Here is a 19,826-nt window from a genome sequence, read left to right on the forward strand (position 1 = left end):
TACTCGAATGTAGTGGTTTTCCCCCTTTTTTGACTAGCTGAGCCCTTTCTGGTATGTAACTTCTATGGTGGAACCCCATAGACCTATTTTTCATTTGTTCATCAAAGTTACTGATTTATTTTTTATTATTTAAAAATATTTCTAATTATTTTTTTTCAAATTTATTGTTTTTTTTTAAATTTTCCTCGAGCGGCCACGGAGCTCCAAGGGCTCTGTGGAGCACCGGTTGAGAACCACTGCCTCTGGATATAACGATAATTGCTCTACAACAATATTTTTTCTTGGTCAGCAGAGTATCTAGTTTTACTGTATCAAATAAAAAGCAATCTTCAACATAGGGGTTGAATGAAAAATACTTGTATGCATAACCATCAGTGTATACAGTGGGGGGGGGGGGATGTCACCCATTCTGTTCCCCCAAAAGGTGGAAATCCCCCCCCCCACTTCCAATTGAAGAGATTGTTTCCGCTTATGACATATACACTGTATTAATCTTAATTTTTCTGGTTGGTGAGCAGTATAAGTCGTGCAGCGCATCAATGTTTATGCAAAACAACACAATGATCAATGTTTAATTGCTTGCTTGGACATTTAAAACTTATCCCATAAAAATAAGCACCCTCTAATGCAGGCCTGTAGCCAGAAATTTCGTTCGGAGGGGGACCATTTTTATTGCGGGGGAAAGGGGAGCAGACCAAAGTGATAGAACAATAGAATGAGGGATGAAAATGGTGTGAAAAGCCATAAATATGAACCTAATAGTGGTATTTGCAATCACCCCATGAGCAAATACTCAGCAACTTTGGCAAAACTGACTAAAGACAGAAAACTGCAATCAACTTATTAATTTTTTTAAAATAGATAAATAATTATTTCTGATGCTTAATATATATTAACTACACACACACATACTTTTATTATAAACTGGATTCGATAACTGCTTCTCACAAACCAGAAAAGCTCTATTATTTTGGTGGTAGACCGCTTCGAAGCATATTCTTACAACATGCATGTTAAATTCACCAACTTTTTTCTTTGCTTCATCCATTATTTCCTTTACGAGTGCTGCTTCAGGATCTGAAAAACGCAAAAAAATAAAATAAAATAAAAATTACTTTCAATAACATCAAAATTACAATGGTCACTTCATAAATCTTTAGCAGCAAGTTTAATTGGATAGTTACAGTGACATCTTAAAAAATGTATCTTTATCATATATTTACAGTGATACCCCGGCTTTCAAATGCCTCAAACTCGGCTAACCAATGCAGATTCAGCTAATGAATGTTTTTGTGGGAATGGATGCACACACTTACATAACACAGCAATAGAAGCTGAAATTTCACACAAATCATCATTGGAATTAGTCATTCGATCCTGAATTAATTTATCTCCACCTCATTTATTTATTTATTCAATATTGTTTGGCAGAGGCCTATAATAGAGGATGCAGAAATTATGTATGGTGAAAATGACGGTTGATGATACATGAAAATTCAGAAATTGTAGTACAATCTACAATATTTGATGGTAGGTTGTTCTAGTCAATAACAGTTCTTGGGAAGAAACTAAATTTGTGTCAATCTGAAGAGGCAAAGATGGGCTGTAATTTTTGGGAGTGATTGAGTCTAACAGAGAAATGTGAGGGTTTGATTAGAATATTGGAAATGTCAATATTAAAAAAACCCATGGAGGATTTTGAAAAGAAAAGTTAAGCGAGAAATAAGTCTAAGGGAGGAGAGAGGTTGGATATTGAGTTGGCGCTTGAGTTCTGATATGAAGACAGATGAAGTCCAACAGTTAAAAATGAAGCGTGTGGACTTATTTTGGATAGATTCTAATTTGTCTATGTTGGTTTGAGTGTGGGGATCCCAGACATTACAGGCATAAGAGAGAATAGGGAGAATATATGTTCGGTAGCACAAGATTACGACAAAGGAAAAAGAGTTTTTGGAGACACATTTATTAAACGTATAATCAACATGAAGATTCCAGCGGAGATTGGAAGAGATTATTATGCCCAGGTATTTACAACAGGAAACCTCAGAGATAAAAGAATTGTTTATCGAGTAAGGGAAATCGTGGGGAATTCTTATACGGATAACTTTCATTAGAACTATTTTTGAGAAGTTGAGGGGCAGATTCCAGGTTGAGCACCATTCAGAAATAATGTTAAGGTTGTGTTGGAGAGATTCTTGGTCGGAAAGATTGAACACTGTTTTGTAGATGACGCAATCATCAGTGAAGAGTTTGATACGACAGTTTAAGGAGTTGGGTAGGTCATTTATGTAAATGAGAAATAGTAATGGAGAGAGGACCGAGCCCTGGGGAGTACTAGACATAACATGAAGAAAAGGTGAGTTCTGGCCCTTGAATGAGACAAACTGGCTACGGTTAATGAGGAAGGCCTCCACCCATTTAAGAAGTTGAACATTTAGTCCGAGATTTGAGAGTTTTAGGAGAAGTTTATTGTGGGGAACCCTGTCAAATGCTTTAGAAAAATCTAGGAAAATGATATCGGATTGGAGGTTTCTGTCAATGGTGTCTGATAAGTCATGTATGAAGAGTGTTAACTGGGTAGATACAGATAACGATGATCTGAGTTGGTTGTGATAGAAAAAGTTAGTTGAGTCGAGGTGGCTACCGATTTCCTTGGCAATTATGAAAGAGCTTGTAGCAAGACGAGGTGATTGTGATAGGTCTAAAATTAAGAGGGTGGGACAGTGAACCTGATTTATGGATGGGAATTATCTTATTAATTTTCCAGTCAGAGGGCAGGTTAGATGAGACGTTGATAATAATGAGGAGATAGTCACTGATTTCATCTGAGCAGAATTTGAGGATATGATTTGGGATCCCATCAGGGCTAGTAGAGTGAGGTTTTAGTTTTTTTAGAAGATTCAGGAGACTAACTTTAGAGGAGATAGGACTGGAATTGTGAAAAGAATCAGAAAAGAAGTATTGGGGGAGTGGGAGAATATTCCCACTCATATTCTCTTCCTAGATGTTACTCGACTTCTTTTTAGAAAATTTTTGAATCATTTCATGTTAAATGAAAGATCAAGCTAATAGAAATGCATTAAGAAAAAGCCTGAAACTGAAATTTTTCAGTGCACACATGCTTTCAGTAAGAGACTAAGCAATAAACGTTTTGTTTATTGCTTAGTCTCATGTGCTTGTTTGAGACTGTTTGTTTACATTTTACTGTGTGTTTTACATGTTTACATTTACTGTTTGTTCATGTACCATCAACCGTCTGTTTACATTTTACTGTTCAATACCAGTGTAATCGTTTTTGAAAAATGAAGCACTTTCATTTCTAGCTCTTTGCCGAGTATTATACACATTGTTTATGCCTCTGCGCGCCCTAAAAATACAGAAGACAATGGCATGCTATTGTGTATCATCAAAATCACCAAACCTAGAATAGGCCTATGTATCCAATAGCTTTATAATGCAAACTGTTGCTTCACCTATACACAAAATGTGCGCCATGATTTTGAATAATGACTGCTAATTACTGTCCAAAACCATGAAAAGTAAAGTACAAAATTATTTTTTCCATCCAGACCCAAGTTTTTAATGACTACTCTACTTGTTGAACCTTAAAACTAAGTAAATGAAAAATTAATAAACAAAATGGTCCACATATGCCCCCCAAATAACCTTGAAAATGATACAATTTCTGCTTTGGCAGAATCATTAATTGTAATCTACAACATTTGTACTGTTTGGCAATGTATCAATGATTCCCTCTCAATTAAAATCAATTACACAAATTTTGCAGATAGGATTTGGTAGGAAAAGTAGGACAAAACTGAGGAAGTAGGACATTTTACTAAAAAGTAGGAAAAGTAGGACGAGTGGGAGCCCTGCATATTCATTCAGTTTATCGAATAATCTAGTAACACTATTATAACACAAAATATGAATATAGTTACACCTCAATTTTCTGATTCTTCTCAGAATTAGAATTTTCTTGTACGACATTTCTCATTTATTTATTTCAAAACTAGTTCTAGTTCTTTAATGTCGTCCTCATTCACCCCCAGTCTCATAGTATTCCTCAAGAAGCAGATGGCAGCAATGCACATAACAAATATTACACAGAAACAAACGTTGTATAAGGTTCACAAAGTGGGCATGCACATTCCAACACGTACTAATTTGTTAGAAAAGGAACATAGACAAGATGCACATGCAGTTTAGTAGTAGTATTCCCCAAGGACATGATCACTTTGACAACTGACTCATGAGCTAGTCCCTTAAGTCATGTTCAATAATGCAATCAACCCACAGTTTTCTCCAAACAGAATTGAAAAAAAAAATGCTTTAGCAAATTACACATTGTATTACGGGTGGTCACAAAGTTACATCTAGTTTCATATTGTAAACAGTCACATTCGCACATGTGTTCATTTTTTGAGTGTGACACTCTGACCGGAGACTGTAGGGATGAATATTATTCACAATTTCACAATGTGTGTGTAAAAGAAAGCAAAAAAAACCATCAGCTCAGTTATGACAATAAGAAATTAAATAAACAAAGCTCAAAATTTTTCTCATAATGTGAATAACTGATGGTTGATTGAATCAAGATTTTTGCTTTTTAAGTGAATCCCTCATTATCCAAAGTTTCACTGTAGCTGAATAAGAGCCAATGAGCAATATAAGAAATCATTAGGGGGTATTATATGTGGAATAAAGAGTGTACTGTACAGTGTAGAATCCTATATAAACAATACACTCAATATCACAGTTTCCCAAATTTTTTGTTCCATCTCGCCCCCCCCCCCTCAAAAGAATTCTCTCTTCATCACAACCCCAAATCAATCCAACCCATAGGATCCTATATTAAACCTAAAGCTTCTACCGCACCCATTGGAAAATTCCATATTGCCCATTTTGAGAAACATTGCTCTACACTAACGATCACCTACATAAAGATAATACTTCCTCAATGCACTTTTTCATTGTGTTAATATCTTCTATCAAAAATGGTTAATCTTTCGTAACAATACATTCTCCAGTTTCATCAATAATGTTGTATAAGAGCTCCATTGAGTATTGTGTTTTGTCTGAAAGATAAATACAATGTATGATATTGTATTCTCCGACAATGACACGAGACTTGGAAATTCAACGCGCTTGAAATTTCTAACACATATAATGAGTTTGTCCTCTTACGATTCATATTTAAGAGTTGAATGCAGTGAAACCTCACTACAATGACACTCGATGAAACAATAATTCCTATCCACCAATATTTTTTCTTGGTTCACAGGGTACTGTTATAATGAGACTTTATTTTTCTCTCTTGCCTCCAGGACCTAGCCTCCTAGGAGGTGAAGAGAGGAAGTTGTCTTGCACAACAGCTCTGGGAGTGAGCAGTCATCAATCAATCTCTTGTAACATGCATTGATTGAATAGGATGACAGCCGAAGGCTAAGGCTCTTATAGAGATCAACCTAGTTCAGTGGTTCTCGGAAAGATCTCAAAATGTCTGTGAGCTGGGATGAGAAAATATTTACCTCATTGCCTTTACTTATTATACTTTCTTTCTTTTTAAATTCAGCACAACTTCAGTCTATCGCCATAGGCAACTTACTACCAAAGAAGTTGTGCTGGAGGTGTGTATGTGTGTCTAGCAGTTTGAGAGCATATCTAGAGTTGTGCATGAATTTTTGTGCTATCATTTGTTTTTGAAACTAAGTGAAGTAAAGAGTAATGATTGAATATTTGTACTGTTATACAAATAAATACAAATACAAAAACAACGCCACAACAGGCAAAACGCCCAACGAGGTGGCTGAGAAAAAGATGCCCGTAAAAATATGGATGTAATATATTTCAAAAATACAGCAACCCAATTAAAAATGCAAATAACAAGAATTATAAACAATATATACATATGATAAAATATTATACAATGCCCATAAAGAATACTTATTGTTGTCTTATTCTAAGTATGGATAGCTTCTTGATTTACCCCAACATGTTTATCGTATTTCTTTTTGAACGTGTCAATTGTGTTAGAATTTACTACCGCCGGGGGGGGTAAGCTATTCCATTTATTAACAGCCCTATTAGAGAAAAATTCCCTGCGACACCATAACCTTGCATTGTCCCTCACCAATCGATACTGGTGTCCCCTTGTAAAAGCAGTCGATTGGCGGTGTACTAAAAGTTCATGGTCCATCTTATCCATCCCATTTAAAATTTTGAACACTTCGATCATATCTCCTCGACACCTGCGTTCATCCAATGTAAACATTCAAAAAATAAAGTCTCGCTTTATAACTCAAGCCCTGTGTGCCAATAAGGACATGCATAGCTCTTCTCTGCACTCCTTCAACCAAGTCTATATCCCTCTGTAGGTATGGTCTCCAAAACCTTACAGCATACTCCAGTCCAGGACGAACTAAGCCTCGAAAAAGCGGAAGAATGACCTTTTTGAAAATGAGACCAAGCATTCTATTCGCTTTTTTGACCACCGCTGAACAATGTTCAGAAACCTAACCCGCTCGTCAATGAGAATTCCCAAATCGGTGACCCTGGTTGCATCCGGGATAGTGACACCATTCAACTCGTAAGAGAACCGTGAGTTGTTCGCACCAAAATGAACGACCATGCACTTATCAACGCTAAACGTCATGCTCCATTCATTTGCCCATGCTGCAATCCTGTTTAGATTGGTCTCGAGCGACTCCCTATCGCTTTCATTTCCGATTACCCCCATCACATCACCTGCGAATTTGCTAGTAATCCCATCGATATCCTGATCGAGTTTATCGATAAAAAGTGAAAAAGGTATGAGGCTGAGGATACTTCCTTGAGGAACTCCACTTGTGACGCCTGTCCAACCAGAGAATTCCCCGTTCACCATAACTCGTTGCGACCTATCTCTTAACCCTGATTCTATCCAATTCAGCAAGTTGTCCCCAATTCCAATCTCGTGTAAACGCTTCAAGAGTTTACCATGTTGGACCTGATTGAATGCCTTCTGGAAAGCAACATCTACATTTTTGCTCTTACTCAAAGCCTTAGTCACGTGATCATAGAAGCAAACGAGGTTAGTTACACATGACTTCCCCCTTCCTGAACCCATGCTGATTTTCCGACAATACATTCTCGTCTATCCACTTCACAAACTGCCTTTTGATGATAATTTCCAAAATTTTTGAGAGGGAGCTCGTTAAATTCACTGGACGATAATTGGACACAGCTTCTCTACTACCCTTCTTAAATATCGGAAGAACATTAGCAAGTTTCCAATCCCTTGGGACGATACCCTCAGCAGCACTGCTCCTATATATCTGTGCGACTGGACCCAACAATTCATTAGCACATTCCCTGAGGATCCTGGGATAGATATCATCTGGTCCTGGTGCTTTGTTTGCACATACATCTCTTAGAAGATTTAGGACCTCCATGTCTTCTACTTGAATATCGTTGAGGGTTTTATTTATGTTGTAGGCTTATTACTTTCTGTTGTTAGACTTTTTAATGGAAAAAATCAGCTTGTATTCACCTATCAAAGTTGGGAACCACAGAAAATCAATTTCAAAGACACTTACTACACTACTACTACTTAAACGTACATGTACCTCGTACAAATTCCTCCATAGAATTTCTAACGAATCACCAGAATGTGTATCCTGAGTGTGGACGTGCACGCTTCCTAATGTATTTATGTAGTCAGAGTTATGCTTCTTCCATGTTTTGCTGGTGCTGCCACCTGTCTTCTATATTTTGAAGTGAAGATCATAAATACTTGAATTTTTATGTTATGCAAGTATCATGTTATACTCATCTCTACCTGTTCTCTGCGGAGAAAAAAAATTGACTACTCTTATAAATCACAGATTAGTATTTTCTATTTGATTTTGCAATGGTTTTACTTAACATACTTGCAGATTGCACTGAAGGACACTGCTCGGACATCAGTCGCTTATAACAAATTTTCACGCAGTCATCTTTTTTATGGAACTGCAATATTAGATCTTTGAACCTGATAAAAAAAGAATCAAGAACTGCAAGTTTTTTTTTTTCAAAACTACGTGAAAAATAAGTTTTTTGCAATTGAAATCAAATGGAAAAAAGAGGAGAATAAAATTGCAGTTGAATGACAAAATTTTATATTATATTTTTTATGCTTTTACGCAAAATTTTATAGAAAAGAATGAATAAAATAAAGCTGCAGCAGTGTGTGAGCAATGAATCTGTCCAATGACAATACAATTTCCTATCCTGAAATTGCATAGTTGCAAAGGAATCCTAAAAAGGAGGCAAAAGCAAGTGTCATTGGCTAGGTTCCTTCTCAGCCACACAAAAAGAAAAAGTTTGCAAACATAGTCACTAAATCTTAAACATAATAGTCCCCTTCCTTCTAGTATTGTATGTTTATGGCATTAATATATTATTATAGTGTTTATATATTGTACATTCACTGTGCTGCATAATCGATTGAATGTCACTTTTATGTGACTAGTCATTTTCATGTGAATGAATAATTGTGGAATGAATTATTTGCGTTTCCATTATTTCCTATGGGGAAATTTGATTCAAATAATGAGCCATTCGGATAAGGAGCATGTTGGCGGAATGAATTAAGCTTGTTAACCGAGGTTCCACTATATATTTACCTTTACATACAATTTTTTCAAGAATTTTAGTGTTAAATTTTATGTAATAAATTTCAGACTTTTCCCAGAGTCAATTTCTCCTGGGAAAAGCCATCTTAAACCCCTCCCCCAGAAAGTTCAACTTTAACTCCTTACCGGCTATAACAGTCTCAGACGGCTTTACAAGCAAACAGCCAAAATGGCTGGAGACATAGTGGATAGAGGTTATGGGTATCCTAATGGTTATAAGAGATTATTGTCAAAGGGCAGGGAGGAATGATTGACAACCCTCGTCAGGGTCGGGAACAAGAAAGACAAGTGTAGATTATGACAAGTGTAGATAATGTCCTTATCAATTGGATTTCAAAAGCTCCACTCAAACTTCACGATAAAGCTTACTGTTGTTAATAACAATACAGTATAGGAACTGAATGGTAAGAAAGGATGGGGTTAGGTGACCAATAAAAAGTTTGGATCAGTCTGTTTCAGAAAGAAAAAATGGGTTATTTTCATGGACCTCCCAGTTTCTTCCAAGAATCGGTAAAGGATTAAATGCTTTTTTCTGATGAAAGCCCCCAAAGTTCATATTTATCATACTTCTAACTCAAAAGTTACACAATCCTTTGTCAGGGTTTTACTTTTGAGCCCCCACCCACACATTTGTGACACTAGGGTCTGAAAGGGGGGTATGGGACTAAAGTTTGCATTGCTCTTGCTAACATATTTCTTTCTACTTGGCCTTACATGTACCTTGTAGACATTCCTCTTGGAAGTTCCGGAAGAATTGAAACATGTCAGGATACGTGTTCTGAGAGTGTATGTGTGGCCCTAACAAATTTGTATTGCCAGATTTATTAAATTTTCTCATTCAACTGGTGCTGCCATTTTGTTTTATATATTTTGAATTGAAAATAGCAGGTGCAGAATTTTTTGTGCTATGCAGAGAGTGAAACTTGGTGACCAGTCTTCTCAAGCATACCTGAGTGGCGCCATAGTAAAATGCTCATCTAAAATCTTAAAGGTTTTTGTCAGGTCCGTAGGTGTGATCCTGGGCAGAGAACTTGAATAACAAGTAGTTTTCAACAAACCTGAGCCAACCAGTAATATATGGATGGTGCCTTCATTTCCAACATAACTCGGAAGACTCAAACCAGTAAAAAATTCTGCATGGCAATATGATTTGAGTTGGTGTGTAATGAAGTAGTAGTCTTCTCAAGCAGGAAAAACAAAGAGCTTTGTAATTACTGTGACCTACATTTTAAACATTTAGTCCCACCTAATTGATTATAAATTGAAAAGTAGACTGATTATAAATTTCTAACACATATATTGTCACCTGGCAGTCGAGTGGTTAGGAAGCTAGCCTCTGACTCTGCAGGTCTGAGTTTGAATCCCCATTTGGACATGGATGTGTGTCGATTAAAACTAACAAAAATTCCTTGGACAGATCATATTGATCTGTGTCGTAACTAGCCATTCTTGTGCAAGAATTAGAATTTAGGTACATTCATGAGCCCAGAATGACTCATTTAAGCCCGTTCTGGGCCCTGTGCGGGTGCATCTGCCTAGTTGTGGCGCTGCCTGTTATAATATACAGTCGGCCCTCTATATTCGCAGGAGTTATGTTCCCGAGTTAGCCACAAATATGAGAAATCTGTGTATAACCGAAACCATCCGGTTTTTTGTTTATCTCGTTTATTGAACATCGTTAGAACAGGGTGACACAGAGGTATATAAGGAAATGTAAAAAAAGATGCAGCAAATGTTGGCAAAGTTTTCTGAAAGAACATTGTGATTTCTTTTGGCGTTTCTTCTTCTTCATATCATCAAGCATGTTGGCAAGACTTCCTCTACCAATTTTTCTACATGTGAAGAACGTACTGTAGAGCGATCTATATCATAAAAATAATCTATTGCTGATTTGAACTTGCCAAACCCTTCCACTATGTTACTCATGGTGAACTTTTCTTCCTAATTCTTTATCTTGATCTTCTTCATCTAGTACCGCTTCAGTTTTAGTAGTAGTCAGCTGCATTAATTTCTCCTCTGTCAATCCCTCTGAATTGCTATTAATTAGCTGTTCAACTTCTCTTCTGTATCTATATCATTGAACTCAACTGTTTTGCTAACATGACAATATCTTTTATAATCTCTTCAGTTGGCTCTGTATAAATGGTTGTGTCCTGGAGCACACATTGTTGCCAAAGGTTAATCCGACCCGAATTGAGAATTTCTCTCTAAAGAGTTGCCACGGTTCTGGTGATGACAGTAATAGCATTAGAGTGCCCGAGTGGCATGGTGGTAAGATGCTCGTCTACCATCCTGAAGGTTGTTGTCAGGGTCCCGGGTTCGAACCCAAGGGAGGATATTTATAAGATATTTTCCCTAACGAACTCGAGGCGACCACCGATAGACAGCGCCTTCACTTCCAACCCATCTCACTAATGGCAGTAAATTGCACTATAGCGATATGGCCAGAGTTGGTGTTTGGTGAAGTAGTAATAGCATTAGAGATAGTGTGTAATTCTTCCACACCTTTACAACATTTTCTGCATTTGCATCTTCTTCTATTGCATGCACAATCATCTCTATTGTGTGACGTTTATAGTGAGCCTTGAATGCTTGCATTACCCCTGATGAAGGGGCTGAATGATAGATGTTGTATTAGGAGGCATATAAAGGATTTCCAAACCATCAGCTTTGACATCTGGGTGTCCAGGAGCATTATCCAGTATTAAAAGAACTTTGAATGGCATGTCTACACTCTCAAGGTAACTCCTGAATGCCGGAACAAAACACTGTTTAAACCAATAAAGTGTTTTCGTTGTTCAAGCCTTTTTATTGTTCATCCAAAATATTGAGAGCTTTGACTTATCCTTTCTCTTCAATGCTTGCGGATTCGCAGATTTGAGAATGATGGTGGGCTTTATCATGTACCCACACGCATTTGCACAAAGCAACATTGTAAGTCTATCTTTACTTGCCTTAAAACTAGAGGCTCACTTTTCTTCTTGGGTGATAAATGTTTTTTGTGGCATTTTCTTCCAAAACAGTGCAGTTTCCTCAGTGTTAAACACTAGTAGAGGTGCATAACCCTTCACTTCAATATTATGCCAAGTATGACATGAATGTCGCTCTTCACTTGTTAATACAAGATATACGGAAGACTGGATGTTGTGAAGATATTTATTATTTTTGAGATCTTTATATATATTTATATATAGCCATCTGGTGGCTCGCCGTCTATGAGCTATTGGCTGATCGGTTTACCGTCCATTGCACAGTTCCGTTCGGCACATACATTTACGCTTTAGCGAAGGAAAATCTCTATCTCCTCTGTAGCTTAGTGTTCAGAGCACTCGTCCGGCAATCGAGGGACCCGGGTTTGACTCCCGGTAGAGGCAGAGATGAGTTTTTCCTTCCTTAAAATTAACATCTCAAAAATAATAAATATCTTCACAACATCCAGTGTTCTGTATATCTTGTATTATGCCAAGTCTTTGAAAATTTCCTAGCTGTCTCCTGGTTGGCAGAGGCTTGATCGCCAGTGATTTGTACATTGTGTAATCTGAATTGTTTCTTAAACCTATGAAACTAACCTTTACTTGCATAAAATTCTGATGAAATAGACATTTTTCACTAGCCCATTCCTTTATGCAAAATATTTTCATCTTTTCTTGATATATCTCACCGTAGATTCGATGATTCTGTAATGGTGGGCCACAGCAGCAATTGACAATGCTTTCACCAAGCATAGTCAATATAGTCAATTTTTCTTGTGTTTCAGTCTTTTCACAGCATTATCAGTAGTGTCGCAGAGTGACTTTTCTTGCTTCTTTAGCGCGACATAATATGATACAGAAATTATGAAAAGGACATTACGAAAATAATACTACTTTACTTTAACTTAGAGAATAACAAGTTTATTTTATTCATTTGTGGTAATCCGTAATCGGGGTGCATTTCACTAAACTCAACATAGAATATAATCAAAATAGATCACTAGCACTCAATTACTATGATATATACAGAAAAGGTCACATAATAATCAATGTTAAAAGTTTGGATTACTCACCGTCATCTCCACGTGAAAGGTCTTAAGGGCTTTCGACCCGGGGAGAGAGAGTTACAGCATACACGACATGTTGACCCACCATCTCCTACAATCGCTATGGCAAAAAGCCTCATGTGTTCTCACACCAAGTCGGTGGAAAAGCCTGCTATTGGTCGAAAGCAATTGTCTGATATTTGTCAAGGTTTTCATTGGCTTAAAGACACATTGTCTGTCTCAGGTGACGAGAGAGAATTGTGATTGTGCTGCTTGTATGTATTTCAGTACACAAGTGCATAGTAGAATTCCTGGCGAAGGAAAAGAGAACTCACACGTGTTGTTGTATTAGTGTGTAGTTTGTGGATACCCTATAGGGAGGGTGGAGAGAAAAGTGTTGGGTGCAATCATGACAGTGGCACTAGACAAATGAGCCATCCTAAACATGCACAATTCAAATTTTGTAAACAAAGCACATGAATGACGATTGCTGAATGTTGCCAAAAAATTTGCAATAAAGGAAAAAACAATGAAATACAGAAACCACAAACACTGGAACTGCTACCGTAGGGAGACCCACATTGAGGGGGGGTTAGCGCACCAACCTCTTGATGAGTATAAAAACAAGCCTGCCATTCGAAATCAGCAATGAATTGTAGGCCCCGGTCTAATTAGTCCTTGTGTGCAGAAAATGACCATGGTGCGACAAAAATGATCAAATGATCGAACATGGGAACCACAAATATGGGTGGGGGTGACTGCATTCCTTAACTGTAATCTCCATAAAAGAACATGTAAACTGAAATTAGCTTTCAGGCTATCGGGTTAATGGTTTATTGAATATCATTTATATTAATCAGAGTAATTATTCAAAGTCTGGAAGACCCTTCAACTTACACAGCCACATTGTCAGGACCAAATTCAATTTCACATACACCATTATTGCTGGCTTTACCAGCAATTTCATGCAAATGACGCTGCGGATAGTCTTCATCTGTATATAAGGTTGCCCTCGCATACAGCTTTTGACCAGGAGGTGGCTTGTAATTCTCAAGCTGTAGCCAATGAAAATAAGTTAAAAATGATTGAGCAAGTGAATATACATGAAAAAAGTTTAGTGAAGGCAACACAATAAGCTGGGATATTTCCAAGTTCCCATGGCAAGACTTTTCACAGGCCCTCCCCCCTTTCATAGTAAATAGACATGGGCAAAAAGTCTGTAGAAACGAAACTTAAAAAATTAATAAAAACGGGGAAAATAACCAAAATAAAAAATAATTTGCAAGGTTAGCATCATCACTAGGTCACGAGAATTTTTAAAGATGGGGGGGGGACCCTCAAAAACAGCCGATAGGTGGCACTGACATACACAAATCAAAGAAAAGATATGCAAATAACGATCAGAAAATGCCTCCAAATCGTTTATTACAGCAGCATGTGTTTCACATGACCACCACCACAGGGGACAACACATTGCAGGTGAATCACAAATCCAGCAATGACGGAGTGCAGCAGGTCCATGTACACGGTTTACAATGGTGAACTGATTGTGGATTAGGAATGCAAGTTTTTATAACTGTCTCATTTGCATATTTCCACAGAAGTCGCTTATACCAGTGACGCATATAGACTGGTTGAGTTATTTTTTCCCGCCTTAAAAAAATTTCTGTGACCTAGCACTAACCTTGCAAACCATTTGTTATTTTGGTCTTAATTCGTTTTTAAAATTTCTACAGACTTTTTGCCCACCCTGTATACAATGTAAAACAAAAATAAATAACTGGATTCAGGCCAGGCTTGAGCCCTGTAAGCCTCACTCATAGAAAGACCATGGTCATATACACTCAGTGGCCAAAAAATTAGGAACACCCCTCATTCAAACTTCGACTCGCACGTGCACTGATGGATAAACCGGATTTGCTGATAACAAGCTTTCTACTGGTAAGAAGCACCAATTAATGTTGCAATTTGCCTATTCACGGGAGCAAAAAAATTCAAGTGACTTTGAACACATCATGATTGTGGGAGCTAGAAGGGGAGCTTCCAGTATCTCAGAAACCGCTAACCTTCTTGGCTTTTCTCATACAACAGTATCACGTCACGAGTATCCAAAAAACAATGGCAGCTAAGACAAAAACAGAGTGGAAATCACTTGTCAACAAAAGAAGCGATTGGTGACTGACATGCATTGTAGGCAGCAACAGAAGAGCTACAACGCAACACAACCCAGGATCGTCGCAAAGCATATTCATACGCTCTACAAGGTAATCTTAAAACAAATTGGTTTTAATAGCCGATGACCAACTAGAATCCATTTGATTTCACTGCAAAACTGAAAAAACAGCTTTTGTGGGCTAGAGAATGCTGAAATTGGACACGTGATGAATGGAAGAAGGTTGTCTAGCCTGACAAGTTGATTTCTTCTCCATGGCATTGATGGCAGGATCCATGTATGGTGCAAGCAGCACAAAACCAAGGATTAAGCATGCCACGTGACAACTGTTCAACTTCAAGTCGGAATCACAGTCTGGGGAGCATTTTCCTCTACATCATTGCTGACCACAAGCACTCATTTATGGCCATAATAGTCTCCTAATGATGATGGCTATATTTCCAGCAAGACAACATACCCTCCCACAGGGTTGGAATTATCTCAGATTGGTTTGAGGAATTCTGATTCAGAGTTTTGATTGTTTCAATGACCCCCCCCCCCCCCAATCACCTGATCTAAACCCAATTGAGCATTTGTGGGAGGAGGGGGAAAGGCATGGCCCCCACATGCTGTAGGGGGGCCCCTAGGCTGGGATCTTTTGCGGGCCCCTCGGTCAGACTTTTAACGGGCCCCTTCTGTAGCTAATTTATAGCGTGAAAAAGCAAAAAAAAATGGTAATCGTCCCGGGCCCTGTCAGCCCCCTTATGTGGGGGCCATGGGGAAAGGTCTGTTAAAAGCTCCAAAACACCAACTTCTAATCTGAGGGAATTAAAAGCTGCCATTTCTTTAGCATGGGCTAATATTCCTCCTCAATGGTTTCAGCAACATGTAGAGTCCATGCCTAGAAGAATTTCTGCTGCCATCAAAGCCAGAGGAGGTCCAACACGATATTAGTGGTAAGTAGCAGGGTGTTCCTAACTTTTTGACCACTGGGTGTATGTATGCCTATATGTACAGGAACACAAGTGAAGTTGAGGAAGCCAAAATTAAGCAATGTTTCTTTAATGACATCTCACACTTCAGTGTTTGACAGATAAAATTGCTTCAATAGTCTTTCTTCAATAAGCACCCCTTCAACCTTGAGCATAAAAATTTTGGAAGCATAGGTGCCAGAACCCAGAGGCTGGGGGTACTTGAGCCCAATAACCTTTAAACTTTGTGAAACAGATGAGGAGGATCTCTCCTTCCAATAATTTATGAATAGAAAATGCAACACTTGCCCCTTCCCTGCACATGAATATATGGGATGTCTAGCAACCATAAGCCTCAATGTTTATTTTGTGTCTGTGACTGTCTGTTCGAACTGCTCAAGCTACATTGAATTTAAAAATTTCAGGTGAAAATAGGAGCATAAAGATGCGAAAACTTTTCTTTATCACACAAACTTCTTATTTAAAAGTTTGTAAAAAAAGTACAAGATTTCTAGTAAAATTGAACAATGGATTAGGATAATTTTAGAAATACAGTGTGAAAGACAAGTTTTTCTGTTGAAAGATTTGCTTTGAAATCGGGGGGAGTAAACCTATACCAACATTAAGGTGGGGGCGGGGGAGTGGACTCATAGTTGAGTTCATATGGTATTAGAGTATCAACAGAATTTTTCAGAGAATTCAAATGTACTTTATAGTTTTAATTATTCAATGTCATATACAAAACATACTTATAACAATAATAAAAAGCTACTCACTTTAATGGTAGGAAAAGAATTTTTCGAAACTCCTTTGAGTTTACCATGAGAGTTTTTGTTTTCACAAGTATAACGAAATCTCAATGTGTCCGTTGGTTGCTCAATAATATTTATGTATGGTCCATCTAAAAAAATAAAATTACTAGACTTTTATCTAGAATGAATTCACACATATGAAAATTTATTTTATTTTTTGTTTCTTTCAAAAATATTTCACAATTCTGTTCATCTTATTCTACTCTAGTCCAAATCATTATTCAAAAATTGAAACATATTTGTTTGCGATTGAGATGTAATTTGAATTTTTTTACTAGTTACAGTAATATCCCGGCTTATGCAAACTCTGAGTTGCACAGACACAGTTATGGATATTTCTGAAATGCAAGCATAGTCATGGGATATTTGCAGAATGGGTGGCGATTGTTAAGTTATAATCAAGTAAGATTGGTTGATCAGAGCAGTATATGTACTACTGAACTACACTAATTTTTTCGAGCCTACAATATAAGCTGGGGTGGTTGGCTGAAGTTGGTTTTTGATGGTTCCCGATTCTGAGCCATAAATGTGAGCAGATCTTCCAATTAAAACAGTCTCATCACAGAGAGCAATAGGCCACACAATGGCACAAATATTCAATCATTACACTTCACTCATAGTTTACAAAAATATATGGCAGCATTGACAAGCATTACCTAGAAACAAACTTTATGTTAGGTTCAAAAAACATAAATGCACATTCCAACATGTACTCATTCATTAGAAATTCTGCAGAAGAATGTGGATGAGGTGCATGTGTGGTGTATTAGTAGTATAGGCGGGTTGGGGAATGTGTAAAAGTGCATGTGCGGTTAAGTAGGAGTAGTAGTATAAGCTGGGGAAGAGTGGTTTAAGATGAAAACTTTGCTGTGATTTGTGTGAGTTTTAGAAAATTTATTCTAAGGCTTAGTGTGGTATCTGTCATTTTTAAAAAACTGGTCATAATTTCATATCTAAAGTCCAACCTTATTGCCAGCCTCGAAAAATTCACAAACACACATAAACGATAACTCACTGGGTATGCAACTCTTACTTAATTCACAAGTGAAAGTTTTTCCCGCCTCGGAAACCAAGGTTTTATGAAGAACAGTTGAATCGTACTACAAGACAATCATATGCTGAGATTTCAAGAAATATGAACTTCTTTAAGGACCTGATTACAGCCATGCGAAGCAATTTAGATTTTATGAACACATCATTATCAAAGCAACTTTTTACTTTCTATTTAGTGTGTTGCAACTACATAACCGCACTTTTGATTGAAACTTTCATGAATGAATCAAAAGGTAGGTGTTTTTCTTAAATTTTGGTCTGAATTAACTGATATTTATATGTCTTTATATGCAAAACCGCACCCTGAGCTATGCATTATTCGAATTTGACTTATATGTTACCTTGACTTATATCTCAGTTATCACTGGGCCTACCTATTGCGTAACTCTGGGGTATTACTGTACTTGTGTTTTTCAGGAACACTCACATTTCATTTAGGTATATCGTGTTGAGCAAAAAATACTTGTAGTTTGAAATATTCTGTCTGACACTTGTTGAGCTCACCAAAAAAATGTGCAATTTATTATGACTTAAAGCACAGGACACAAATTGAGGCAAGTAATTGTCACAAAAAATTTCTACCCTCACATACACAGGTATATATTTCTCCAAATTTGAAATTATAAGAAATAACTGTACATTAAGACTAGTGTAATAACGGGTTCAGACATGACAGCATTGGCACGAATCCTCTCAGTAGTGATGAATGTTGAGCTCATGCTCCCCATCTCATGGACAACATAATCATAGTCCAATAAAAATAATCACTCAAAAGCTTATCTTTGCTTAGAAAATTTTTTAACTGGAAGTTCATTTAAACATAGCACCCTGGGGTGCTTAGGCCCCCCACTGTTGCCACAGTGGTGGTCGACTGAAGTTGGTTTTCCGTGGTTCTCCCAACTTTGAGGAGTGAATTCGAGCCTATTTCCCCTTTAAAAAGTCTCATCACACAGAACAACAGGACTACAATCATTACAACACTTCTGAAATATAGATGGCAGCGCCGAAAAAAATCCCTCACAACACTAGATACACACTCAAACTGTTAGGCACACACACTTACAGTTCCTACGAAACTCATTAGGTAGTAGATTGCCCATGGCGATGGACCTAAGCTGTGCTCGGTTTGAATGAAGGAAAAGAAGAAGGGGTGCTTAGGCCACATAAGCTTCCCCTTACCCAAGCGACTTTGTGAGGTCAACGAGTCTCTTGGTAATTCATGAATATTTAATGCAATTCCTCTATAAATATGAGTGTGTATGTGTGTGTGTATTATTCATGATTAACTTTAATTGGTCATTTTTATGTGAATGAATAATTGTGGAACAACTTATCAGTTTCCATAATTTCCTATGGGAAAATCTGATTCTATTAACGACTGATTCGGATAACAAGCACATTGGTGGAACGAATTCAGCTTGTCAAAGTTCCACTTTAAATATGAATATTCATCTCACATATTTGTCACATTCAACATTTTTTTGGGAAACACATTCTAATTCACTGCTATTTCCAGTAATCATTAAGTTCCTGTCCATTAGTAATTCTCACCATATATATTTTTCTTCATAACTCAAGGCAGTTTCTTTTTAAAAGTTGGCAACTTCTTTAGTAACACTTTCCCATATTTTTATTGAAGAAAAATATTCATCATATGTATAATGCCTAATAATAATATTTATAAAACCTATTAATAATAGTTATAAATGCCAATTTAAATCACTTACTATTTTCGACGTATTGACTGTGTGTTGGTGACAAAACACCAACATTGTTCAGAATTGTATTCACCATAGTTTGCCAGCAAATATAACTAGGCTTACAATTGAACACAGACCTAAAACCAATTCAATAAAAAAAAAAAATTCAGTTTTGCAATTCAACTGTTAAATAAGTCAATTGATTCCAGAACAATTCAAACATATGTGCATCAAATGCGATTTTGAAATACATAGGCCCATTTAAAATTTGATTTGAACAAGGCTGTCATAAAATAATACAGTAGACTCCCAACTATCCAGCTCCGGCTTAGTTTAAGAACAATAGAGTACATTAATGAATTACAGTAGAACCTCCTGTAACGGCCACTGCCGAACAATGGTAATCTCTGAACAATGGCCGCATTTTGTTGAAACCTAACGCACCCCATAGAGTTAACAATACAGG

At 37.2% G+C, this 19,826-nt stretch overlaps 1 protein-coding gene across 1 annotated transcript in view; it reads right to left on the reverse strand.

Annotated features, from left to right (window-relative positions):
• The window catches only part of LOC149079438 (nuclear factor NF-kappa-B p100 subunit-like), an 81,841-nt gene that overhangs the window by 57,872 nt on the left and 4,143 nt on the right, over window positions 1–19,826 (reverse strand). The window contains exons 2-6 of the mRNA XM_089240161.1: window positions 19,388–19,497; window positions 16,572–16,696; window positions 13,570–13,727; window positions 7,911–8,011; window positions 913–1,077 (exon numbers count right to left, since the gene is read on the reverse strand). Coding sequence (XP_089096287.1) covers window positions 913–1,077; window positions 7,911–8,011; window positions 13,570–13,727; window positions 16,572–16,696; window positions 19,388–19,454 — 616 coding nt within the window. The 5' untranslated portion in view covers window positions 19,455–19,497. The remainder of the gene's footprint in view (window positions 1–912; window positions 1,078–7,910; window positions 8,012–13,569; window positions 13,728–16,571; window positions 16,697–19,387; window positions 19,498–19,826) is intronic.

This window comes from Pholcus phalangioides, unplaced genomic scaffold (assembly GCF_987345545.1).
Source record: "Pholcus phalangioides strain wild (caught in Gottingen) unplaced genomic scaffold, Ppha-v1.0 ptg000012l_1, whole genome shotgun sequence".
NCBI lineage: Eukaryota > Metazoa > Arthropoda > Arachnida > Araneae > Pholcidae > Pholcus > Pholcus phalangioides.